The 25,667-nt window shown below is 37.6% G+C and overlaps 8 protein-coding genes and 1 pseudogene across 12 annotated transcripts; 6 read left to right on the forward strand and 3 right to left on the reverse strand.

Moving 5' to 3' along the window:
• The first annotated feature begins 1,157 nt into the window (after positions 1-1,157).
• On the forward strand, positions 1,158-4,811 carry LOC9301045 (phosphoenolpyruvate carboxykinase (ATP)). Of its 3 annotated transcripts, XM_021024550.1 has the most exons (10): positions 1,167-1,324; positions 1,396-1,720; positions 2,121-2,293; positions 2,391-2,544; positions 2,748-2,832; positions 2,923-3,496; positions 3,587-3,831; positions 3,910-4,079; positions 4,174-4,342; positions 4,429-4,811. In XM_021024550.1, exons 2-10 carry the CDS (start codon positions 1,431-1,433, stop codon positions 4,570-4,572), a joined length of 2,004 nt encoding a protein of 667 aa, XP_020880209.1. In that variant the 5' UTR covers positions 1,167-1,324; positions 1,396-1,430; the 3' UTR covers positions 4,573-4,811. The 3 variants fall into 3 exon arrangements, with proteins under 3 accessions (XP_020880223.1, XP_020880209.1, XP_020880215.1); XM_021024556.1 differs by having other exon boundaries at positions 1,167-1,720; XM_021024564.1 differs by lacking the exons at positions 4,174-4,342; positions 4,429-4,811 and having other exon boundaries at positions 1,158-1,324; positions 3,910-4,083.
• Positions 4,812-4,986: 175 nt separating this feature from the next.
• Positions 4,987-8,675, reverse strand: LOC9301046 (probable sphingolipid transporter spinster homolog 1). The gene is made up of 14 exons (XM_021024578.1): positions 8,593-8,675; positions 7,831-7,924; positions 7,418-7,549; positions 7,222-7,323; positions 7,012-7,116; positions 6,841-6,916; positions 6,675-6,749; positions 6,480-6,585; positions 6,292-6,388; positions 5,939-6,209; positions 5,736-5,855; positions 5,509-5,637; positions 5,343-5,421; positions 4,987-5,262 (listed from the first exon to the last, which is right to left on the reverse strand). The coding sequence occupies exons 2-14, from the start codon at positions 7,911-7,913 to the stop codon at positions 5,159-5,161; spliced, it is 1,479 nt and encodes a 492-aa protein (XP_020880237.1). The 5' UTR covers positions 7,914-7,924; positions 8,593-8,675; the 3' UTR covers positions 4,987-5,158.
• Positions 8,240-11,262, reverse strand: LOC110228155 (probable starch synthase 4, chloroplastic/amyloplastic). Its single transcript, XM_021024585.1, has 13 exons — positions 10,845-11,262; positions 10,631-10,664; positions 10,478-10,556; positions 10,269-10,397; positions 9,953-10,157; positions 9,739-9,873; positions 9,533-9,637; positions 9,298-9,396; positions 9,073-9,202; positions 8,953-9,000; positions 8,757-8,867; positions 8,593-8,681; positions 8,240-8,513 (listed from the first exon to the last, which is right to left on the reverse strand). The coding sequence occupies exons 1-13, from the start codon at positions 10,958-10,960 to the stop codon at positions 8,411-8,413; spliced, it is 1,383 nt and encodes a 460-aa protein (XP_020880244.1). The 5' UTR covers positions 10,961-11,262; the 3' UTR covers positions 8,240-8,410.
• A 15-nt stretch (positions 11,263-11,277) lies between these two features.
• LOC9301047 (COMPASS-like H3K4 histone methylase component WDR5A) lies at positions 11,278-16,052 on the forward strand. Its single transcript, XM_002864926.2, has 2 exons — positions 11,278-11,335; positions 15,215-16,052. Exon 2 carries the CDS (start codon positions 15,263-15,265, stop codon positions 16,034-16,036), a length of 774 nt encoding a protein of 257 aa, XP_002864972.1. The 5' UTR covers positions 11,278-11,335; positions 15,215-15,262; the 3' UTR covers positions 16,037-16,052.
• Positions 11,298-12,480, forward strand: LOC110228165 (COMPASS-like H3K4 histone methylase component WDR5A). Its single transcript, XM_021024623.1, has 2 exons — positions 11,298-12,049; positions 12,393-12,480. The coding sequence occupies exons 1-2, from the start codon at positions 11,384-11,386 to the stop codon at positions 12,420-12,422; spliced, it is 696 nt and encodes a 231-aa protein (XP_020880282.1). The 5' UTR covers positions 11,298-11,383; the 3' UTR covers positions 12,423-12,480.
• On the forward strand, positions 12,490-13,786 carry LOC9302758 (auxin-responsive protein IAA9). 2 transcript variants are annotated; one of them, XM_021024642.1, is made up of 4 exons: positions 12,490-12,761; positions 12,874-13,015; positions 13,169-13,230; positions 13,523-13,786. In XM_021024642.1, exons 1-4 carry the CDS (start codon positions 12,503-12,505, stop codon positions 13,615-13,617), a joined length of 558 nt encoding a protein of 185 aa, XP_020880301.1. In that variant the 5' UTR covers positions 12,490-12,502; the 3' UTR covers positions 13,618-13,786. The 2 variants fall into 2 exon arrangements, with proteins under 2 accessions (XP_020880301.1, XP_020880305.1); XM_021024646.1 differs by lacking the exon at positions 13,523-13,786 and adding an exon at positions 13,347-13,415.
• A 1,361-nt stretch (positions 16,053-17,413) lies between the features above and the next one.
• LOC110228167 lies at positions 17,414-18,520 on the forward strand. The gene is made up of 3 exons (XM_021024633.1): positions 17,414-17,588; positions 17,710-17,931; positions 18,015-18,520. Exons 1-3 carry the CDS (start codon positions 17,519-17,521, stop codon positions 18,278-18,280), a joined length of 558 nt encoding a protein of 185 aa, XP_020880292.1. The 5' UTR covers positions 17,414-17,518; the 3' UTR covers positions 18,281-18,520.
• Positions 18,508-23,011, reverse strand: LOC9301048 (annotated as a pseudogene).
• A 75-nt stretch (positions 23,012-23,086) lies between these two features.
• Positions 23,087-24,535, forward strand: LOC110228160. Of its 2 annotated transcripts, XM_021024611.1 has the most exons (5): positions 23,087-23,189; positions 23,301-23,348; positions 23,460-23,507; positions 23,672-23,887; positions 23,984-24,535. In XM_021024611.1, the coding sequence occupies exons 1-5, from the start codon at positions 23,168-23,170 to the stop codon at positions 24,373-24,375; spliced, it is 726 nt and encodes a 241-aa protein (XP_020880270.1). In that variant the 5' UTR covers positions 23,087-23,167; the 3' UTR covers positions 24,376-24,535. The 2 variants fall into 2 exon arrangements, with proteins under 2 accessions (XP_020880270.1, XP_020880274.1); XM_021024615.1 differs by lacking the exon at positions 23,460-23,507.
• The last annotated feature ends 1,132 nt before the right edge of the window (positions 24,536-25,667 follow it).

Here is a 25,667-nt window from a genome sequence, read left to right on the forward strand (position 1 = left end):
TTTCAATTTCCTTAGACCATCTGCATTAGAGGATCACCCCCCTGATCTAAGCATTATTTAAATCCAAAAAAATGGGTCAATGGGCTTAAGATCAGGAACTGGGCTCTTGACCTGGATCTGTTTTTGTGGGTGTTGCGGGGTGACGTGGCATTTGGGCATTGGTTGGAATATTCAACATATTTGGAATAAATTTGGATAATAAACTATGTATTAATTAGATAAAATGTTTTTGTGCTTTTATTAAGTAATATGTTTGTTTGTTTATTGTTATTTATATTTTTAATGTTTTTTTCATAAATATTTAGTATTGTATTTTCACTTTTATTTTCAGTTTTTCATAAATTTGGCATTTGCAATTTATATGTTATTTTTAAATGTTTTAATAATTGTAAAATCTTAATTTAATTTAGATTATTATATTATTAAGTCTTAAGATCTTACACATGTTCTCCCACTAATCAACTTCTAAACAAAAGATCTAAACACATGATCTTACATTATTTTAACATTATATTCTCTATAAGAACACCCTCACATGATCCCCCATTGATGATGCCCTTACAGAGGAAGTATATAATTATATTGAAATATGATTTGATAGTCTTTAATCTAGTTTCTCTTTAACTAACCCGTTCAATAAATAAAAAATTTGTTTGTATGACAAGAACAATATACAACTTAAGTCAAACAACTGTTCGCAAATTTGATTAGGAAAAAAAACGTGCTTTCAAAAGTATGTTCTACGCTGAACGGATAAGATTTTGGAAAATGACACATGGTTTCTTATTATACACTTGAAATCCAACCATATTTTAAAACTATTACCGGATTGTATAATTAGTTGAATGTTATTGGAATTGTTTCTTAATTGCAAACGTGAAGACATGAATACACATATTATCTCATCCATCGGTGATCGGATAACAACATGTATTATACAAAGTGAATAAGTGATCCACACCCATGTGCAATTTCCTAATTAGTATGCTTAATAAGATTTGCAAATGTATCTAAATCAACGTAATGTCTAGTCATCTAATTACCATAGTGGATTTAATATTTTATCTAAAAACTATTACCTACATTGCTATATGAGTTACTCTACGTGGTAGTCACTAATTAATTACAGGGAAACACACGATTAGGCAGGCTAATTAAAACGAGTAATTTACTGAGTCAAAAGGAAGCCTATATAATCGGCTTATTCTCCATCTTCTTCTCATCACAACCATTAGTCTCTCCTTCAGACAATTTTGGTTTTTGTTTTTTCTATTTATATATTCTTTATCTTCCACAAAAACAAAAGAAGAAAGACGACATTTCGGTACTAACATTGTTCTTCATACGTCTCTTTAAATTTAAGTGTGTATTTATTTATACGTGTGTTTGGGTTAGTTGTGTAGTTTCATCTTAATCCCAAGTTAGTGGAAATGGCGGGAAAGGGAAACGAAAATACCGGTGGAGACTTCAGTTTCTCGGCTGCTGCTGCGCGTGATGCGCTTCCGAGGATCACGACAGAGAAGGGCGGCAAATCTACAGACGTGTGCCACGACGACACCGCACCGCGGGTCAACTTTCAGACCATCGACGAGCTTCACAGTCTCCAGAGGAAACGATCTGCCCCGACCACTCCTCTTAGAGATGGCAGCGCCAGCGGAGTCAGCGGAACTAGTGGTCCGACCACTCCGGTCTCCAGCGAGACCATGCTTCAATCCGTCAGGTATATATACATTTTTTTTTTTTAATATATGGGGAATGTAGAAAAGTTATTAGGCCAATCTATGTTTACTAATTTTGGATTTCTTTTTTTTTTTACAAATCACAATCTTATAAGGAATCGTGATTTATGTGATTAGCATTTGCATAATTCCGTAATTTTGATGACAAAAAGTGTCACATTTTTTTTTTTTTTTTTTGGCCAATTTCCATTATGTATTGTTACTACTCAAAATCTTGATTTAAGCAATTGATTTTGGTGATTAAACATGTGAAATCGCGTATGACATATATAGTGGTTTCTCATAATGTATGATTGAATTTTGTTTAGTTTTGCATGTTACCAATCATACAAAAAAAAAAAATGTTACGAATGCTATATAATTTGGTGAAATATTGGATAGTGCATCGTTGGCTTCGTTGACGAGAGAGACGGGACCGAAGTTAATAAGAGGAGATCCAACGTCGGCAGCGAAAGTGGCACACGTGCCAGTGACTCCTAGGTCACTTCCGACTGCTGACGTCAGCGACAGTGGCTTGAAGTTCACTCACATCCTTCACAACCTCTCTCCAGCCGGTAACACCCCCTAAAACGTCACCGTTTAAAATTAAGGGCCCAATTTGATGTTGTGTACATGTTTTGTCATCACCTTTCGAATTTTATATGATTGCAGAGTTGTACGAGCAGGCGATTAAGTATGAGAAAGGATCGTTTGTGACATCGACCGGTGCGTTGGCTACATTGTCCGGAGCCAAAACCGGTCGGTCTCCTAAAGACAAGCGTGTGGTTAAGGATGAGACCACTGAGGCCGAACTCTGGTGGGGGAAGTGAGTCACTTTCTATCTACAACATACATATATATATATATATATATATATATATATATATATATATATATATATATGACATGTCAACAAATGAAGATAACCGAATTATATATAATAACACATTCATCAAATGTGATATCCATTTAGTATTTGTTTTTCTATTTTTAAAATTCTTAAAAATAATTTATATATTTTTGTTACAGAGGATCACCAAACATTGAAATGGATGAGCAAACTTTTTTGGTGAACCGAGAGAGAGCTGTTGATTACTTAAACTCCTTGGACAAGGTAACTTGACATAGACAATATTCAAAATGAGATTGTAGTGGAATTTTATAGACTATATATTAAAGACTTTTTTAAAATTTATATTGTCAGGTGTTTGTGAATGATCAATACCTAAACTGGGATCCAGAGAACAGAATCAAAGTGAGAATTGTTTCAGCAAGAGCTTACCATTCACTATTCATGCACAACATGTGTATCCGTCCAACACCTGAGGAGTTAGAGAATTTCGGGACACCCGATTTCACGATTTATAACGCGGGGAAATTCCCGTGTAACCGTTTCACTCATTACATGACATCTTCCACAAGTGTGGACATAAACCTAGGAAGAAGAGAGATGGTGATTCTAGGTACACAATATGCTGGAGAAATGAAGAAAGGACTCTTTGGTGTGATGCATTATTTGATGCCTAAGAGAAAGATTTTGTCACTTCACTCTGGTTGTAACATGGGAAAAGATGGAGATGTTGCTCTCTTTTTCGGACTTTCTGGAACCGGAAAGACTACATTGTCGACTGATCATAACCGATATTTGATCGGAGATGATGAACATTGTTGGAGTGAGACTGGAGTTTCGAATATCGAAGGTGGTTGTTACGCGAAATGCATTGATTTGGCAAGGGAGAAAGAGCCTGATATCTGGAACGCTATCAAGTTTGGAACCGGTAATTTTAAACAAAACTCTGTTTACAAATGTTTTTTCGAAAATATATTTTACATTTTCGTAACATTTTATGTTTTGGTTTTGGGGACAGTTTTGGAGAATGTTGTGTTTGATGAGCATACACGAGAAGTGGATTACACAGACAAATCGGTGACGGAGAACACACGTGCAGCTTATCCGATTGAGTACATTCCGAACTCGAAGATTCCGTGCGTTGGACCACACCCGAAGAACGTGATCCTGTTGGCTTGTGACGCCTTTGGTGTGTTGCCACCAATCAGCAAGCTCAATCTTGCTCAGACTATGTACCATTTCATCAGTGGCTACACTGCTCTCGTAAGTCCCGATTTGGTTTGGTTTGGTTCAGTTTGGTTCTCTTGTCATCGACTCGTAATGAATTATGTGGTTTTGCAGGTTGCAGGAACAGAGGAAGGAGTTAAGGAACCTCGAGCAACATTCTCGGCTTGTTTCGGTGCTGCTTTCATTATGCTTCACCCAACCAAGTATGCTGCTATGTTGGCTGAGAAAATGCAGGCTCAAGGAGCCACCGGTTGGCTTGTTAACACTGGATGGTCCGGTGGAAGGTAAATCATCTTCGGAATCTCAATCATAATTAACCGCAAAACAAAACAGAAAAAGATTGAGATTTTTTAACAAGATTGGTGATAAATTTTGCAGCTATGGATCTGGAAGTAGAATCAAGTTGGCGTACACACGAAAGATTATCGATGCTATACATTCGGGTAGTCTCTTGAATGCATCTTACCGAAAAACAGATATTTTTGGTTTGGAAATTCCAAATGAAGTTGAAGGAGTTCCTTCTGAGATACTGGAACCTATTAATGCCGTAAGTTAGAGAAACATTCACTAAATAGAATAATCCATTTTAAAAAAAAAACTTGACATGTTTGGTTTATGTGTGTTTTGGTGCAGTGGGAAGACAAAATGGCTTATGAGGACACATTGTTGAAACTGGCTGGTTTGTTTAAAAGCAATTTTGAGACATTCACAAGTCATAAGATTGGTGATGATGGAAAATTGACTGAAGAGATTCTTGCAGCTGGTCCTAACTTCTAAGTGATTGAAGATGATGATGAAAAACAAACCTTTTTCTCCAACCAAAATAAGACAATACTATTTATTTTTTCTTCCCAAATTTCCCCATTTTTTAAATGAGAAACTTCAGTAAGAACGGTAATTTAAAGTAATACGAATAATGTCAAAAACCACCAATTTGTTTGGTGTCACTTTGATTTATCTGTCTGATTATTTCCAATTGAAATGAGAACAATTCTTTTATTTCTTTCTTCCATGAATGTTGAAGTATGGAGATATTTGAACTTGTTAACTAATCAAACCATTTAACTATTAACAAAAACAGAGAGTGAACATAAATAATATAATCCCTGTAATTATTGAATCTTAATGAAGGTCGAGAAGAAATTTTTTCCACCAATCAACATACAAGACCTCTATTAAATCAGAAAAGACTGAAGGAAAAAAGAGAATAAATTTATTCTAAAAAATTAGGTTTATGTACACAAAAGGAACTGAGAGAATCTAAGGAAAAGAAAATGAATCAAATGAATTGTTGTTCAATCAAACAATGGAAGGACTAAGAATTATTTGGTCGTGTAGAAGAAAAAATGATTGTCTTCAAAAATTAGACGAGAGTAGAGTTCTCTGCTTTGCTTTCCAATTTCTCTTCTTCGACCTCATCATCTTCACTTACTTCATTAGACCGATCCACACTATTCATAAATATCCCTACAAAAACAAACAAATTTACTAAGCTATACAGAAAGATTATGAGATGAATGAAAAAAATAAAAATATTGAGTCCTTACCAATTCCCCATATAATAGCTGCGACGAAGAGGATTGAAGTAATGATAAGAGTTGATGTTCTCCAATTTTTGAGATGATCCTGCAAAAACATTGAGATAGTTAATAGAAATCTAATCCTAAAAAGTAAAACTAATTTGTTTTTATGTCATTAAATGATAATACAAACCTGCATTTTCCCATAAAGTGGAGAAGAAGGAACATCGCCTAAGATATGGATCAAAACAGTTGAAGAAGCCATTGATAATGGTCTCAAGTTTGGTCTAACGCAATGGAGACAAACAAAGTTAACTGGAGCCTGCACAAGAAAGCAAATGTCATTCGGGTCAAACAAGTCAGAAAAAAAAGAAACAGAGAGTAGCTTTTTCTCAAAACTCTTGAGATTGATTATATTACCTGTGGTGCAAAGATTAGAATTTCTCCCACTGCGAATAAACCGATGAAGGCATACATATTCTTCATCAAGAAAGCAGTGAAACAAAACGCTGCGCCGAGTAAAGTTGATGCAGCTAGTAACTGTATAAGATCAATTAAGAGGTAATCAGAAAAAAGGCAGAATTCATTGGTAAGTAAAAGGTGTTTAGTGAATTCTTTATTACCTTGAACGTGTTTGAAAGAGTGGCGTTTATGCGATCAAGCACATAGCTTCCACCTAATGTTCCAATTATTCCGCAGATGATTGTAAGTCCTCCAAAAATCATGTCTGCATTTTTCATTTTGTAGATACCAAAACCGGCTTTTGGTCCCCAATATGAGTAAGCTCCGATCACAAAGTTGTAGGTGATGTAACCAAGAACGTTTACTATAAATACTTTCTCGCTGAAAAGAGCCTTTAAGTCTTTTCCAAATAGGACAACCAGGTTCTTGGATCTGCCCAAAAAAAGGAGAATATTAGTATATTAGTTGACTTTTGCATAGACAGGAACAAAGAAGAGAGGAAAGCGAAACTTACTTGGGGGTTTTGGTTTTAATTTGTGAAGCTTCTGCATCCGTAGGAGCGACCGTTTCAATAGATGTAGAGGATTTCTTCGAATCTTTATCAGCAAAACCTATACACAAAGAAGAACATCTTAGTCAAAAATTGGCACAACTTCTAGCACGCGGATTATGCAATGAAGATTAAAAAGCATCTAGTATCACCTTTTAGCTGCTGCGGTGGTTTGATACAGAAGGACAAAACGACGAAGACAGCCATTGCAATTGCCTCTATGTAAAACGCCCAACGCCATCCTAAATGGTTTCCAATCTGAACAGGAAAAGCAAATAGAATATGAACATATATTTCCTCAGAAGCAGAAAATGTGTACCCATAAAAAGAGTTTAGCATAAACTTACGAATCCACCAAACACATAGCCTAGAGCAACTCCTGCTGGTATACACATGTAGAACAGTCCAAGCCAGAAATTTTTCTGGAAAGAAAGACAAAAAAAAGAACAATTAGTTAAGCGAGTAAACTAGCGACAAACGGTAAAAGCTTCGGTAACTGAACTGAAAACTAACCCTTGCAACAGGAGCACTATCATCGATATATGGTGCTGCAAGACTAATAAAGGAAGCCTCACCAACCCCAACAAACCTATATGCAAGTTATTAAAAAAAAAGATTGTTAGTTAATATACAGAAACCGGATTGAAAAAGGCGAAAACATGGAATTGTAAATAAATTACTCACATTCGGAAAACAGCAATCATCCAGAAGTTGTAGGAAAACCCGCAACCAAGAGCAGCGATAGTCCAAACGGTTAATCCAACACCGATTAGTTTAAAAGGATTGATTCTGCAAGCAAGTATAGAAAGACAGAGATAATCAAAAGAATGTCTCTTAAGTATACACCTAAAAACAAGAAACACAAATCCAAGATTCTTTTTATAAAAATCTAACCTTTTGGACAATCCAGCAAATATTGGAGAAGCCACAAGAAGTCCAACCATAAACGCAGATGACAAAAGACCATCTTCAAAGTTAGTTAATTTAAACTCTCCCCTGGATCAACAGACACACAAAGTCTAAGTCTTTCTCATAAAACTCAAAACATAATCATTCTAAAAATTAGAATTCAGAACAAAAAAAAACTTACTGAATTCCAGTTCCTGCAGAGCAAACCCCTTTGGCGTCGCATGTTTTTGAGCTTCCATTAACACCATTACTCGCGATCACTCCTCGATCAACGTAATTTATCAAGTTAATGATACACAAGATTGTAACGAATCTACAAAATAAAAAGCCCTCAAGAGTTAGAATCAAAACCCACAAAGCTAGGGCAAATCAGTTTTGTCTTTAGCTACTTATCTAAACATGACACAACCCTAAAAGTTTTCATATCACGAAATCTTTGCCTTACTTTTTGGAAATCTAAATTCACCCAATTCTTAGATTTTGTTTTTTTCACACAACCACGCTTAAATCGTTTTCACAAACCAGAGAGATCACAATCGTCATCAACTTCAAAAACCCACCAAAGAAATAAACAAAAGTGCTGATTTTTTTTACCTTCCCGGCGTCAAAAATCGTTTTTTAGTCGCCGGCGGAGCTTCTTCTTTAGCCGGAGAATCTCTCTGGCCAACTTTCGTCATTATCTCTTTCGCTGTCAGATTCAATTTCAACACTCTGTCTTTCTTTACTAAAAAGGAACAAAATTTTTGACATATACAGAGAGAGAAAGCTCTGAATCCGATTCCTGTTTTGATTTGGGTATATTCTCTTACTTATGCAACGAACTGTTATTTCAAAACTAGATTTATCCGAATTTTAATTCTATTTTATCACTTTAAAACAAAAATCAAAACAATATCTTCTTCTAATTACGGTTTCTTATTTTCCTTTTTTAATCAACAGAATTATGGAAAAAGGTGTACAATAATCTTTCCTTTGACCAAAAACAAAAAAAAGTGTAATTTCCTTTTTTCTTAACAACATAAAATATATTTTTAATTAATTCAGGAGTCCAAATTGTTAGTTGGAAAATCAAACAATTATACAACTAATCTCACTAAACACATGGACACAATAGTTTTTTTTTTTTTTTTTAATTTGTGTGAAAATATGATAAATAATCATCTTGTTCATCATCTCATAGGTTCTTAATGGAAGTATATGCAGAGACGTGAAGGTCACAACAAAAGTCTTTCTCCATTGAGTTGTCCACTCCAAAGGGAGCAAAAAACAACTTGTCCCTAGATTTTAAGAGAAGAGAGTTCAATTATTGTACCGTGATTGATGTATTGAGATAACTTGAAGTGACCAGTCACTTACTTGTGGATAGCTAAAGTTGGTTCGAGACCAGGGATTGAGCTATGTGAAGATGACATTATTACGACTTTGTTGGAGTAGACAACACCGCCCTAAGTAAAGGAAATGTGAGAACAAGAATGTTACTTGGACATAATAATTCTCCTCTATTTTTGCCTTCCAGTTACCTTCAAAATGTTAACAAAATGTGGATTAGTGTTATCTTGTAAGCGATCAAGACGGTGAAGCTCAGCTGAATCGAGCCCACAGAGCTCCAATTTTTCAGGAGGTACAAGACCCTAATAAGCACAAGCACAGGCAGCTGTTAATCAATTTTGCCAATGTAGAGTGTATAAGTATAAAGGGAAAAGCAAAGTGGCTTGCCTTGTCAAAGTCTTGGCATGTCAAGAGTATTCTAGTACCTTCAAGTCCCTACAAAATTCGTAAAGAGTTGGCAATAAGATAACTACGCGTGATGGATATTAAAATGCTGAAAGTTTTTACCTGATTAACAAAAACATCCCAAAACAACGGTCCAACTATTGCAGTTTGCCAGTTGTGAATGTGTAAAACATCAGGCTGCTTTCCAGATTTTGCAATGTAATCCAATGAAGCACGAGAGAAGTAGGCAAATCTGATTTTGTTAAGAGATTGAAAAACCTCACATATAAACCAAACCAGTAAAACAATGTAGATTCAAGCTCAACTATATCAAATTCAAGTACTGACCTATCAAAATCGTCCTGATACCCGTATACTTTATCACGGCTAAACATTGAGGAGTAATACACTGGTTGAATAAGTGTCACTCCTATTCCAGAGACAACTCTGCATAAACAAGGTTCTGCTTACAGTAAATTGAGAAAGAAAATGGAATGCTTGACAGTATTTTGCTGATTCTTCCCTTACGAACACTGATAGAAATCAACTGTATAAGAAGAATAACTTCCAACAACTCACTCACCCATTCCATATTCGGTTTGCATGCAGCTGGCCATTGAAATACGAATATGCATCAGCTTCAATTTCCCGGAGCCCTTCAATTTCATCCAAATCAAGTGTCGAATATCTATTAATGAATATGGTTTTCATTAATAGGATTCTGCTTCACAATTGAAGTTGGTGGTGATAATATAAAGTAAATATTTTTCTAAAGGAGTTGCCTCCTACTTTGGCAATATAACTTCGACCATGTAGCCCTCTCCTTGGAGTGCAGACGACAATCCTGTTATATAAGAAGCCAAAGGTCCAACAGAAACCAATGGAGCCATTTCGGTGCAAATATGAATCACATGGAGACCATTCCTGGATTCAAATGATAAATACAAACATTAAATTATAAATCCGAATTAAGCTTGAAGATAAAGAACACCAGAATTTTCACCTTTTGCCTTTATTTATGAACAGTCTGAGTTCTGCTAGAATATCAGCATCTCCTTGTTGCAGGACATCGAGGGGAAACTCAGAGATGTTTGCTTCATGCTCCTTAACCAGTTTTCTCAAGGATGAAGCTTCTTCAATGTTGATTAAACCATTGATCACCATAGAATCAATACGGAGAAGCAACTCCCAGAATAGTGACGACTTATCTGCTTATAACATGGTAAAAGATCAGATTCAGGATTCAAAAGACTAGTATCACAATACTCACTTGAACATTTTTGAATCATGAAAACTAGAGACTAGCCGAAAAATGAAACCTTTCTTGATTACAATCTGACTTTCTGCCTCCAATTGGTTAATCCTCTCTAGTAATTCATCTTTCTCATTCTTTAGCTTCTCTAACTCCTCAACTGCAGCTAGGCGTTGCTTGTTTAAAATAAGGATATCTAAATACACAACAAAGACGTTATAATACAATCGGGTAAGTTAACTTTCAGAATATGAAACAGAAACCAAATATTTTTACTTTTTTGAGCTTCTCTAAAGAGGTTCCATATGTCCTTATGTTTTGCTTCTTTTGTAATAGAAGATAGTCCAAGATTATCCTGTGAAATAAACCAGTTACATTCTGCTAGAATGTTAGAGAAGATAAGCATACTTCAAAACCAAAGAATGGTACCTGAGAATTATCAAACTCTTCATGCCCTTCTGATCTGGAATCAAAAAAAGAATCCAGTTCAATTAGAGAGAATCAAAATCAAATTTTGCAGCACAAATTTCCACATAAACCAGAAAGATTGAAAAAGTTTCACTCTAGATAAGCAATGATTTCATGTAAAATGCTACTACATCCATATTACTATCAACCTCAAGAGACGAAACTCGAAATCAACCTCAAACAGTGAAGCGCGTGAGACTTTCGATGCCTAGGGTTCACTATATGGACTTTAGAGGATGACCCGCACAGCGATAGGTTCCATATCGCCGGAAGATTCGCCGTTGCTTGCATCGCTTGGCAAAGTTCGAATCGTCGCCGGCAAAATTCAGCCAAATTTGCCGGGAACGACAAAATAGAAAACAGCCGGTAATAATACAATAATGGACCTTTAATAAATAGAAACTCGAAAAAGCCCCAGAATTATTACCATTCAACCCATATGCTATCATTACTTTCAAATCTCACCCTAAAACTTCTAAAAAGACATATATAAGCCACCGAAATTATCTGGAAACGCGGAAGTAACCCATATATTATTTTTATTTCAAAATATACCCCAATATTGTTGGTACTTTCAAAACTCACCCCAAAATCTTGTAGTATACTAAACCAGAAAAACAAAACAGTTTCCAGAAACTCAACGTCGCCGACCTAATCCTCATAAACATCACGATTTGAATTCCGAGGAAAGATCAAACCTTTTTTCGGATACTCATGGCAGAGGAAGTTAAAGGTGGATGCTTTATACCTTACATTCACTCCCAAACCCTAAATTTCCACTCCCATGCCGTCTCCTCCGTCAAATTCTCCACCGACGGCCGTCTCTTAGCCTCCGCCTCCGGAGATAAAACAATCCGCACTTACGCAATCGACATTGCTCAAGAAGATTCCATCGCCAAGCCCGTTCACGAGTTTTCCGGCCACGACAACGGTGTATCGGATATAGCCTTCTCCTCCGACGCGAGGTTCCTCGCCTCAGCTTCCGATGACAAAACCCTTAAGCTATGGGACGTTGAAACTGGTTCTGTGATCAAAACGCTAATCGGACACTCTAATTACGTGTTTTGTGCTAACTTCAATCCTCAATCCAACATGATTGTCTCTGGTTCTTTTGATGAGACTGTTCGGATTTGGGATGTTAAATCTGGCAAATGCTTGAAAGTTCTTCCTGCGCATTCTGTTCCTGTGACTTGTGTTGATTTCAATCGTGACGGGTCTTTGATTGTGTCAAGCAGCTACGATGGGTTGTGTCGGATTTGGGATTCTGGAACTGGGCATTGTGTGAAGACCTTAATTGACGATGAGAATCCTCCTGTTTCCTTCGTTAAGTTCTCTCCCAATGGCAAATTCATCCTCATTGGCACACTCGACAATAAGCTGGTGAGTGAGTTTCAAAGACTTGACCTTTACAATGTTAAGTTATTTTGATTTGGGGTTGCTCTTGTTTCCGAATTCATATGTAGGTGAATTGAATCAAAACGACATTAGGAAGGCATTGTGTTTCTGATCTAGCCATCTAGGACTTACTCTTTGACATAGGAAATTTTTATAGCTTTAGATGAATAGTAGAAACATTAATGGTTTCATTTTGGGTCGATAGTGTCGTGTTAGAGTTTAGCTTAACTTTAAAAGATACATCTTTAGGTTACTTCTTACTATTTACTCATTAAGGCACAACAGATGTAAATTCTTTAAATGAGATGTCTTTTTGCTTGAAGAGAAGGCCCTTGAAGAAGAAGAGGAAGAATTTTAAAGAATCAGTCATAGTCTTGTTTCAAGGAAGAGACAGACCATGGCCGAGCCAAAACCGAAGCTTCATGTTGCAGTGTTCTCATGGTTAGCTTTTTGGATTCTGGAATTTTCAGGGCACAAATTGTGGGTTGGCCTCCTGTGAGATCCTACAGGAAGAACACATTGGCCACCACTTGTAAGAATAGTGATGAAGTTGATGGGAGACCAGGTCCTGGGGCCATGTTCGTAAAGGTCAGTATGGATGGTGCTCCTTGTCTGAGGAAAGTTGACCTGAGGAGCTACGCTAACTACGGGGAGCTTTCTTCAGCCTTGGAGAAAATGTTCACCACTCTCACTCTAGGTGAGATGTTTCAGTGATTGCTAGTGATGTGTTTGCAAACCTCTTTCTCTTTATGGATCAATGAATGAGTGCAATCAAAGTGGTTAACCTGCACTGTTTGTTTCATGTTTAGGTCAATGTGGATCTAATGGAGCTGCTGGGAAGGATATGCTTAGTGAGACCAAGCTTAAGGATTTTTTAAATGGAAAAGACTATGTGCTCACTTATGAGGATAAGGATGGGGACTGGATGCTTGTTGGAGATGTTCCATGGGAGTAAGCTTCCTCTCTTATATTCAAAACTTGTTAGAAGCTTTCTCTACTCTCTGCCAGATATCTTAGAATCAAATCTAACATGCTATAGAAGATTAGATCATGATGATTGGTATAAGCGCTCCTGAGTGATTTCTGATCCGATGTATATTACAGGATGTTTATTGATGTCTGCAAGATGCTGAAGATAATGAAAGGATGTGATGCTATTGGGTTAGGTAAAGTCTTGTCTTCTCTCTGCTCCTAAGATACAACGTAAACTACTATCTCTAAAACCCATTACAAGTAGTGTGTATGATGAGATTAGTGGTTTGTTGGTGTGAGTTACTTGTAGCTGATTTAGAAATTTCAATTCATGTTTGATCACTTGTCTTCTTTTGGGAGTAAATACAACAAATTAACATGTAAATATAATCGTAATTAAACTGACAACAATTCATGTTTGATCACTTGTCTTCTCTGATTCAAAATGTCTTAATGATTCAATGTGGTGAACTGGTGATATTGCAGCTGCAGCTCCGAGAGCAATGGAGAAATCGAAGATGAGAGCTCAAAAGATGGAACATGACAAAAATTTGCATTGGATTTTAAAAATTTTCGTTTAATTCGGTTTGTTCTTTAGTCTAAAAATTAACTTAAAAATATAATAAAACAGTAATTTAATCTAGATTTAATTCACATTGTAAGTTTTGGTTTATTCGACTTGGTTTTAGGCAGAGGGATATAATCGGAATAATTTAAGATTTTGCAGTCAGAAAGTGGAGAGATCCGACATCCGACAATACATCAACAACGGCTCAATTCCGACAATGAGTTACGGACGGTTCAAGTTTTTTATAGATCAAACCTGAGCCGTTGAATAACTGGGCAACTTTCTCGGCTTACTTTTAATTCTGCCACTTTCTTTTTAATGATTTTACTAAATCGTTTTCTTTTATCTCGGCTACGAGTTTTTACGTTTTAATGGGTCCAAGTGGCTGTGGGCAATCGGTTTATTCGGTTCGGTTTTTCCGGTTTTCTAAAAATCCCGTCGAATTAAACCGAATAAAAGTTTGATTTTGTTCGGTTCGGTAATCGGTTTTTTTGGGTTCGGTTTCATGCTTTAAAATCTATTACGAAATTTAACCGAAATATTTTTTTATCGGTTTATTCGGATTATTTGTAACAAAAAACATTTAAAGGCCAAATTTATAATGGGCAAAAACCCGAAAATCTCGGTTCTTTCAGTACAAGTCTAGGTCCAAGCACATCTCTCTTGTTATTCCTCTTCCCCAATCTCGGTTCTCGTCTTCTTCAACGCTTATCAATGGCGGATCTGAGCAACGAATCTTAGATAACCAACGTGTTGAGAATGATTCCGTTAATTGCCAACATCATGTCGTCGGAAAGGATGATATAGGTGGTTCGAGTCAGATTCTCGGTGGATTCAGAGTCATATTCTCGGCGGACTGGGAGAGAACCGAATAGCCAAACCGAACCGAACCTCAACCCGAAGTAGATTGAAAATTGTCAATCAGTTCGCAGCTCAAAACCGAATGCAAACCGAAAACCAAAAATCTTGGTTCTCTCGGTTATTACCGAACGCCCAAGCTTAGGTCCAAGCACATCTCTCTTGCTATTCCTCTTCCCCAGTGTCTTCTTCTGCAAAATATATGAAACTTTAAAGTTTTCTTCTGCAAAACAGCTTTTATTTTTATCAAGTGTTTGTTTCTTCTTGCAAAAAATTATTTTTTCTCTGTTCTTATAGATTTTTTTTTCAAATTCTGTAACTTTGAGCTTGATTTTTGTGTGTAAATATGTGTTAGTACTTACTAGATCTGCGATTTTTTAGTTTTTTTCTTCGATTTTAAGCTTGACTAGTTTTTTTTCTTCGTTTTACTTCAAATTTTGTGTTGTGAGTGTTTGGTATCATTGATTCTACTGCTTGATTTAGGAGAATAAATTTTCCTAGATGCATTGTATTCTAGAGACCTAAAAGTCCAAAAAAAAAAGATACATAGAAACGAAGATTGTACCATCGTTCCCCTCTTAAAAACTCTCTCTTTCTCTCGCCGCTTCTCTCTTTTAGATCTAGGGTTCAGTTTTGCTTGGTCTTCACTGCTGGTCGCGGATTTGCAAATCGGAAGCAGAGGTGAGTGCATCTTCTTCTCCGTCAACGGTGTGGGGTGGTTTCTTTTCTGGTTCGATGCCCTTCTGATAAACATCACGATTTGAATTCCGAGGAAAGATCAAACCTTTTTTCGGATACTCATGGCAGAGGAAGTTAAAGGTGGATGCTTTATACCTTACATTCACTCCCAAACCCTAAATTTCCACTCCCATGCCGTCTCCTCCGTCAAATTCTCCACCGACGGCCGTCTCTTAGCCTCCGCCTCCGGAGATAAAACAATCCGCACTTACGCAATCGACATTGCTCAAGAAGATTCCATCGCCAAGCCCGTTCACGAGTTTTCCGGCCACGACAACGGTGTATCGGATATAGCCTTCTCCTCCGACGCGAGGTTCCTCGCCTCAGCTTCCGATGACAAAACCCTTAAGCTATGGGACGTTGAAACTGGTTCTGTGATCAAAACGCTAATCGGACACTCTAATTACGTGTTTTGTGCTAACTTCAATCCTCAATCCAACATGATTGTCTCTGGTTCTTTTGATGAGACTGTTCGGATTTGGGATGTTAAATCTGGCAAATGCTTGAAAGTTCTTCCTGCGCATTCTGTTCCTGTGACTTGTGTTGATTTCAATCGTGACGGGTCTCTGATTGTTTCAAGCAGCTACGATGGGTTGTGTCGGATTTGGGATTCTGGAACTGGGCATTATGTGAAGACCTTAATTGACGATGAGAATCCTCCTGTTTCCTTTGTTAAGTTCTCTCCCAACGGCAAATTCATCCTCATTGGCACACTCGACAATAAGTTTTTTGCCTTCTTTAATTTCGCCGTAATACTCGATCAGAACATTGTTTCCTCTCTGGTTCTCTCTGATTTCATTATACAAAAATACATTTTTCAAGTATCAATAAAGTGATCAAACTAACTCAGTAGCTCAGAGAGATAAGTTATGGGGAATGTATCAAATTAATTGGACCATGTTTTATGTCCATGATGGTCGGACTCAGAAAGAAACAGAGTGATGTGAAGATGACAAGTTTATGGTCCCATTTTCAATTTTATTGGGTCGTCAAACCATCCTTTTTCTAATTTCAATCTAAAAGGAAAAAAAAAAATGACTTTGTTTGGGTTTTTCTTCTTCATTAGTCGTCCCTTTCACAACATGTTGTCTCTACTATTAAATGATTTTAAAAGAAGCAAATTAAACATATCACTGCCCCAACATTAACTTTGTGCTTCATCATCTACTATGACCGTCTTCGTTTTTCTGGCTTGTTTCCAGTATTAAAGAGAATCATTGGGTTTGAGTAGAATCTCTAAAGTTCATTTTATATAACCACATTTCGTTTGCATTGTCTGTTCAGATTCATTGAGTAACTTAATCCGCAATTTGCTATATTTCTCACAAAAGCACGCTTCATGATAGATTTGAAGCTCTAGAAATTTGGCATCTGTTTGAGACCTTCCCATACACCGATTTGAGAGATCTTGGACTCTATGGAAATCTAGAAGAGTCAAGATTCACGGCAAAGTAGAATCCAGTTCATTACGATCAACGGTTGCTTTTCGTGCATGCTTGAATGTACCGGACTCCTTGTGACCGGTGGGAAGCTGAACCTTGGGACCGGCCAACACCCACGTGGCCGGTATGAAGCCTTCTCCAAAGACCGGTCAGAGCTCCTCGTTCTTGTGCTCCTCGTCCATGTACTCACCGAGTTTTAACCTAAAACCCCTAAATCGACGGAGTATGCGTCGTTGCCTGCGTAAGTTGAGTAACGGAGTATAAGGATTTTAGAAGTTTAATTTTATACCATAGAGTTAATCGATCATTCGTTTTTCGTATATCTGAGACTTGGAAGTAAACAAAGATTCTCTTAGGATTACTTAGATAAAAAAAATCATTGAACGGCATGTGATCCTTTGTATCTATTGGTTTACTTTACGATTTACTTGCTTTCTTATTTATTTATTTGTATTCGTGACACCAATAAACCATCTTTTTATTCGTGACACCTAACTTTACTTATTTTCGATGGAGTCGTAAAACAAATTTTCCTTCTGTAAGATAAGATCCTTAAATACAATAGATGATTTACGGTACCTTTTTTTTTTTCTTTTTCTGTTTGTTCTCGAAGTCGTTACTTCACTAGTTTTCAAAAGTTTTTTTGGGTACGAAACCAAGCGGTTGGTCAAAGAAATACTATAATTTAGGCTGCAATTGATTAGGACAACTGGGCCTAATAGATATCTGCAAAGCCCAGCCGAATAAAATACTCCAGACCTAACCCTAATAAACAAAGATTCTGATCCGCAGCCACATTCGGCTACTAGGTCACGAAGTTTACTTTGTTTCGTTTGGTCGGAGAAGTATCCAAAGTTCTCGCTCGCCGCGGAAACCATGTCTGCCGACGAAAACATGTCTTCCGGCCGAACCTTGGCTCGCTCGGGATTGGCCGAGATATACGCCAGTAAGATCTCGCTATATCCAAAGTTCTCGCTAAATATATTTGATTAAAGATTTCGTTTGGTCTGTCATAGTAAAATTTTAATGGATTGCTTTTATTTTTGATTCCATGGTCTCCGTGGCAGAGGGTAACGTAGGTGTGTTCTGGGACGTGGTGGATTTCCCAATTTTTATACCTGATCCTCATTTGATCTCTATCAATATCAAATCAGCTCTTAAGGATAAGGGTTTTCATTGTAAGGATCGTGTGTCAATATGGTTGTACGAAGATGAGAAAAATAGGAAGAAACAAAAGTTTATTGATACATGTGAGGCTGCGGGAATCAGTATCAATTTCGTACCCGAAGGTGAGTGAATTCCTTTTACCTAATCCCTCTCTTATCTTCTATATATAGTAATCTAATCTAGATCTCCGTTGATAAATATATAGTTGCTGAGGCGTATGGATATGCTAGAGATCATAAGATGTTAGTGGACATTCTTCGGTGGGCTGTGGACAGTCCTATAGAATCCAATTTGATTGTACTCTCAAATAACTTGAAAGAAAAGTTGACTGTCCGTGTTCTTCGAAGTTTGCATGGGAGAGGTTACAATGTTCTCTTAGCAGTTCCTACAGAACATATACCTTTTACTGAAAGCTCATCATGGCTTTGGCATAGCCTTCTTCCTCAGATGGGAGTCGGAAGCTCACGATAAGCGGTGGAAGCCTATATCATCAGATGGAGTCGGAAGCTCACAATAAGCAGTTACTGTTACTGTAACTGTAAGCAAACCTGAAGAGGAGACTAATGTATTTGTGATGTTTTGTTTTATGTTACAATGATGCACTATGGACACGCCTTTTCTGTGTGTAGTTTGGTTATTCTGATGTAGTTTTATAAAATATGTGAACTGATGTGGTGAAAGCAAAATGGGTACAAGGGTTGTAGTTGACTATATGGTAAATTGCTCGATGGGAGGTGTTGGTCTTGAGATTCACTTTTAAGTACATTGCGGCTACTGCAAAAACTGTCCAAACAATACAAGTGGAGCTTGTCTCAACTTGCTGACGCTGATCAATGTTTGAGATCGTTTGGGGGCACTCAATGCCGTCTGCTAGGCAGCTTATCGATCAGGTTGTATCAACTCTTTTACCACAAAGCAAGAGTCTACTGTGAGCTCACTGAGCATCTCGAAAAGATTTTGCTTCATAACTCAGCTTCAAAATCTGACAGGTATCATCAGGAGTCATAAATTATGTTAACAGATTGAATTGGTATTGATACTTGAATTGCAATTACACAAATGAACATGTATGAAGTAAATGTGGAGTCATAACCATACCAATTAAAAGGTTTTAAAACATTTCCATCCGTTACTGTTTCACCAAAAACACAACATTATGACCCAAGTCCCTGTTAAGCCAACTACCAAAGTATCTTCAACTCAATAAGTCAAATACAGTAAGACTAATAAGACACGAATGCTTACACACGGGAAGAAAAAAATGGTTACCAATAACGTTTGTAATATAAACCTTATCTACAAAAAGCATTTTCACCTCGTTCATGACAGATGAGAACCCATAGCCAGTTGGCAAAACGTTTAAGCTGTCTGTCCGGGTTTTCCCTGTATCATCTGGAGCGAAACCTGAAAGCACATCATTCATTATAAATAGCTAGAGTCCAGCAGGATGTAGGGTGTGTGTGTGTGTGTGTGTGTTTGCAACTTCGGAAACACACCATTCAAATGCAAGGGTTTGATAACAAAACATAGAACAGCAAAAGGAAGCATAAGTATTGCTTGTCCCCAAAATGCTGCACGCCAAGGAAGAACAATCCCCACCTACAAGAAAACAGAAGGAGCAAAATTGAGGTCACTGAAGGTGGTGTAAAACAGAACCATATAATCAGAATATCGTGAAACAGACAGAGCGGAAAAAGAAAAATAACTCACCACTCTACCATATACATAGCCAAAAGCATAGCCTGTCGGAGTGCAAGGCACGCTGGTTTCTGGTTAAAACAAAAACTAAAGTGCCTTGTTAATAATCAGACTATGGAACTTGGTTACTCCTTCTTTGACAAAATGATTTCTCCATCCTGTTTCTAAAACATTGGATCGAAAGAACATATACACTCCAGAAGCAACTGCCTTCTTTTTTATAATGTTTTTACCATCCACATTGCAGAATAAACAAACATTGTGACTGATCTACACATATATAATCTAGAACCTCGTTGTCACCATCCAATTTTTCGACTTTGCACTATAACACCACAAAATACACTTCCAAAACGAATTAGTGGTAAAAATAATTAAAGAGGATATATTAGTCATTAATATTAGTTACGAACATAAAGAGGATATCGGGTACACCAAATACGGTTTTAGTCCATATCCTAAGTAATGAGACCCGTCGGTTTATAAACAATTTTCAGTTTTTCTGAATTTCTATATCAAGGGAACTTAAAAACAGAACCATCACATTCTCATAAAATACGAATTGCGACCAGAATAAATAAATAAAAAATAAAAAAAAGCAAAAAACACTTAGCAGCTTCTTCAGAATCAAAAGCAAGAGCAGAGTCACCAACATTTGCATAGGGTTCACCTGTAGAAGAAGTCCACCCCATCAACGGATTCTCCCACCTACAAACATGTCAATGCCATAGAGAAATGATGTCAACAAGTGATGGACTAGTACTCACAAGCAGAAGACTTTAGTATTTTGCAAAGATAAGACATTAAGGATGATAAGACTCATATTAGGATCAAAGAGGACATAAAATGTGAGCCAAAAGAGGATTATCTTAATCAAAAAGATAAAACTAAGAAACTAGGGAGGTTGAATGAACTTTAAGACACATATTAGGATCAAAGAGGACATGAAATGTTAGCCAAAAGAGTATTATCTTAATCAAAAAGATAAAACTAAGAAACTAAGGAGGTTACGTTGAATGAAAAAAGTTGCCTACTTTAAGGTGGAGACGAAGTTTATCTTCCATTTTCCAAGTTTTCCAGATCCTTGCTGGGTAGCTGTTCTAGCAGGTGAGTATATTATCACCTGTAAATTCCAATTCAATATCTAAGGCGATTCGATTGACAAAAATCAAATCAAGAACACGATGTAGCTCAATTAAGAGGATTCTCCAACCCTAATTTTCTAAACTGAATTCATAAGAAATGAAGAAATCGAATGCTTATTAACCTTCCGGGAAAGATGCTCCTCAGGGATTCCGGAGACATTGCCGATCTCGCCACGCTTGTATTCCAATTCAATAGTGATCTTATCCTTTCTGAAGGAGTCAAAGAATTCGCAACCTTCCTCTCCAGAGTTATTACAAGCCAAGAGTACGCTCAAGACTGTTACATCGTTAGGCTGTAGTCCAAGATTTATCATTATCTCAAACAACGCAAGTGCTTTGCGTCCAAAACCGTTCTGTGCATAACAGTAGACCATTGTGCTCAAAGATATAACAGCAACTTCACTCAAGTTGTCAAAAAACCCAACCTTGCCATGTCTGAGCATCCACGTTTTCCCATATAAATCAATGAGCCCTGATCCGACATACTTATATCTCTATCAAAACCAGATTTACCATGAATATCTGTCTGCCTTGTTCAAACATTGTGAGATTCGAACACCCCCTGAGAGCACTTGACAATGTAAAAGAGTTGGGTTTGACTGAACCGCGCATCATTTTTCTAAATTCGATTAGAGCCATCTCTTCTCTACCGTTTTGGGCAAGCCCTGATAGAAGGGACGTCCAAGTTACCTGATTTGGGTACCTGAAACCCTTGAGAACTCGCAAGGAATCATCGACTAAACTGCACCTCAAATACATTGTAAGAAGAGAAGCGCAGACTCAAAAACCAGACTTGACCATAAGTCCATGAATCAACTTGCCATTACCTATATCCTTTAAGTTTCCACAAGATTACAATACAATAGCGGAAGTATACTCGTTAGGCTGAAATTCCTCCACCTAACATACTTTGAAATGCCTTCACAGCTTCAGTATCTTCACCCTTGTGCGAGTAACCAAGGATCAAAGCTGTGATCAAAACTACATCTTTCTCTGCCACGCGGTCCAATACTAACTTCGCCTCCCTTGTTTTACCAAACCCAAAATCACAGCAAGTCCGTGGCTCCTCTGTGCCTCCTTCTCAAGAGACTCAAATCTGAAAACGCCTTGAAAACACTGGACAACGTGTACTCATCTGGCAAAACATTATTCGTGATCATCAATCTATACATCTCAGCAGCTTCCTTGCTTCTTCTGTGCTCAATGAAATAAGCAATAAGAGAGTTCCATGTTACGATATGTCTCTCAGACATTCCATCGAACATCTGGCGTGCGTAACCGATCTCGCCACACTTTAAACTCGCGTGAGTCCGGAAAGTTCGGCCGGAATTAGCAGATTTCAGCATCTGGGCTTGGATCTTCTTGAGTGCTGATATCGATCTTTCGTCCATGCATTGTCTGAGAAGCGGAGGGAAAGTTATGCGTACGGAGTCACAAGTGATGCTGAGAAACCTTAACTGACTATGGATAGAAGATTCCGGCGAACAGGTTTTGGTAGCAAAGAAGCTGAAAAATCCGATCAATCCGCCGATATAATCTCTTCTCATCGCCGGCGCATTTTCTCCGATCATCGCCTACCTCATATCGGCCCATTAAAGCGTTGAAATGGAACATATGACAGCCCATTAAGGTGAGTGAGAACCTGTACATATAATAGCCCATTAAGGCTCATTTAGGCCCATTAGAACCTGGAAAATGTTTCCTCCTTCTTCTCTTCTCTGTGTTTTCGTCATCGGAGAGATCCAAAACGCCACGGATCATCGATGGTCCGTCGAATACAACCACGGTGTAACTCCGGTTTGACTGGTTCAATCTCCGCCGTCGAATTCCTGAAGAAGAAATTTTCGACGGATGTTACGGTTCCTTCTCCGTTCACTCGCCGGCAGTTTTGCTCCGTGTCTCCGCTAATTCTCAATCTTCCGGAGGAAGAATCTGATCCACACCGTCTGCTCTCAATTCTCTCTATATCTCCGTCCTTGAAATCTATGGTTCCTGCGATAAGCCCTTCCCACGTCTCCTCACTGTTCTCGCTCGATCTAGATCCCAAAACAGCTCCTAATTTTTTCTCACTGGATCTCACCGAATCCGAGATTCAATCACAGTGTACGCATCCCTTCTTACTCTTCTCGTCAACAATGGATATGTGGGTGTTGTGTTTAAGATCAGGTTATGGATGATTAAGAGCTGTGATTCATCAGTGGCAGACGCTTTGTTTGTTTTTGGATTTGTGTAGGAAGATGAATAAAGACGAAAGCTTTGAGCTTAAGTATACAACACATTGTTGAATTCGTTGGCTAGATTTGGATTGGTCGATGAAATGAAGCAGGTTTATTTGGAAATGTTGGAGGATAAGGTTTGTCCCATCATCTCAACTGAGACTTATTTGATATATCTTCTAGGCCCAGTCAGCCCAATAAGATGCTCTCTGGCTTTATTAGTATATATATATAGAGAGATAGATGTAACCCTAAGTGCCTATCATCGGGCAAGTTGAGAATCATCATCCGGCGCCTCAATGCCTAACCCTACTAGAAACTGTAAGATCGAAATTGTTTGTTTATATTCATTCAACATATATATCTATATAGAGGATCTAATCACGAGATCTGATTCCTTGTCTTGCGTCTCCGTTATGTTAAACCACGCAGGGGATGAAACATCATCCGGCGTCTCAATGCCTGACCCTCCTAGAAACTGTAAGATCGAAATTGTTTGTTTATATTCATTCAACATATATATCTATATAGAGGATCTAATCACGAGATCTGATTCCTTGTCTTGCGTCTCCGTTATGTTAAACCACGCAGGGGATGAAACATCATCCGGCGTCTCAATGCCTGACCCTCCTAGAAACTGTAAGATCGAAATTGTTTGTTTATATTGTCTCTATTCATTCAATATATATATATATATATGTATATTGGATGTGATTGTAAACCCTAATTATCGATTTTAATGGAGGATCTAATCACGAGATCTGATTCCTTGTCTTGCGTCTCCGTTATGTTAAACCACGCAGGGGATGAAAATACGATCTTCTGGGACGTGGAGGATTGGTCGATCCTTAAGGATCTAGATCCTGAATTGGTTGTTGAGAAAACCTTCTCCCATCTTAATGATAGAGGATATCTACGCTCTGACACGAGTATCGAGGCCTTCTTTGATGATGATATCCCGGACAACCTGTTATATGCATATGAGTCTTCCGGAATGGTTCATTTACCCGTAGCCAAAGGTGAGACAATTCCTTTTTACTTTTTCTCTCTTATATATTGTTTTTATTTTCTCATGTATATATGTGATTATCTCGTTGTTGATATACTATTTCCAGGTAATAAACATGCCAGACTTCACCGCATGACAGTGTATATTCTTATCTGGGCTCACAACCATCGTCCTCGTCCATCAAATTTGTTTATTCTCTCTGAAAACATCAAAGAAGACAAGCAGGTCGCAAGTGTTGTTAAATCTTTGAATGAGAAACCTTTTTACAATGTTGTCTTAGTAGATTCTCGGAGCCTACTAGCTGATTGTCGACTTTCCCCTACAAAAGAGTGGATCTGTGACTGTTGCGGAGATCCCTTTAAGAAGACATATTTCAATCGCCCCCGCCCCCCCCGCACTCCCCTTACCAGTCCCGGCGTTGCAGTTTATCGATCAGCAAGGAAATCACCATCTCTACCACCAAGTCAACCAACAATATCATCACCTCCAACCCCTTAAAACGCTTTTAGCTAATGTTTATTAAGATAACTTTCAGAATTCAAATGACTAGTATCATCACATCACTCATCACTCATGTGAATATCTTTGAATCATCAAAACTAGAGACTAGCCGAAAAATGAAACCTTTCTTGGTTGCAATCTGACTTTCTTCCTCCAATTGGTTTATCCTCTTTAACAATTCATCTTTCTCATTTTTTAGCTACAAAGACGATACAATACAATCGGGTGAATTAACTTTCATAATATGAAACTGAAACCAATGGCAACCAAATTTTTTAGCTTCCCTAAAGAGGCCATATGTCCTTATGTTTTGCTTCTTTTGTTATAGAAGATAGTCCAAGATTATCCTGTGGACTAAACCAGTTACATTCTGCTAGAAAATCAGAGAAGATAGTATACTTCTTCAAAATTATAGAAGATAGTCCATGAATTTCTTGTGACAATAAGCTAAAACCTCTTCAAAGTCATCAACATATAAGACTTAAATATCTCCAGGAAATAAAAAAGATATCAAGATCCCGAACCACTGCTTCTAAATCCGTTTGCAAACTTTCATTGTGAGGGAAAGCATCAATGACGAGTTCAACGACTCTTTTAATAGCTTTATCTCTCTCAAAGCTGTGAAATTTACTCCTTCCTTTTGGTTTTAAAAAAAAATGTTGGTAGTTTCTTGATTTCGAAAGGCGAAGAGCGCTGATGAAACCCTAGTGGCGTGAGATGCCAGGTTCGTCTTATTTTTTTTTTTTGATGTTCTTTTGTCAAACGGGCCACAAACTCGCGGGCTTGGCCCAAAAAGAATCATCACAGGGTGGGCTTGAATAATAATACCTATGTCCATCAAATAGCGGGCTTGAACGCTGGCCCGCGAAACAACTAGAATATTTTGCTGAAACCTTCTGTTTCGTCTAGAGGATTTCAAACTACAACTCTAATTTTTAACTAAACGTCTATACTCTATACCTAAAATTCGTCGGAGGAAGTTGACGATTTCATACCAAAGTTTTGATTCTAAGTTAAATTTTTATGTAGGAGAACGAAAAAAAACGCGATATTGGAAGGAATAGAGTTTCTGTACTAGGAATTTTACTCTCGAGTCTTGGCATACGAAAGTTTGTTTAGCAATAGATGAAGTTAAGGAAGTTATTAAGGTGTAGCCAGCAAACTCATTAATTTTTGATTGATTCTATCTTTCATTAGTTGGGGATGTAGAAAGTGCGATACTGTTGTAAGACACAATCTCAATCTGACACCATTAGGTTTGAAGTAAATCCTGCAAATGGAAAGTGACT

This window comes from Arabidopsis lyrata (genome assembly GCF_000004255.2).
Source record: "Arabidopsis lyrata subsp. lyrata unplaced genomic scaffold ARALYscaffold_8, whole genome shotgun sequence".
NCBI classification, from domain to species: Eukaryota; Viridiplantae; Streptophyta; class Magnoliopsida; order Brassicales; family Brassicaceae; genus Arabidopsis; species Arabidopsis lyrata.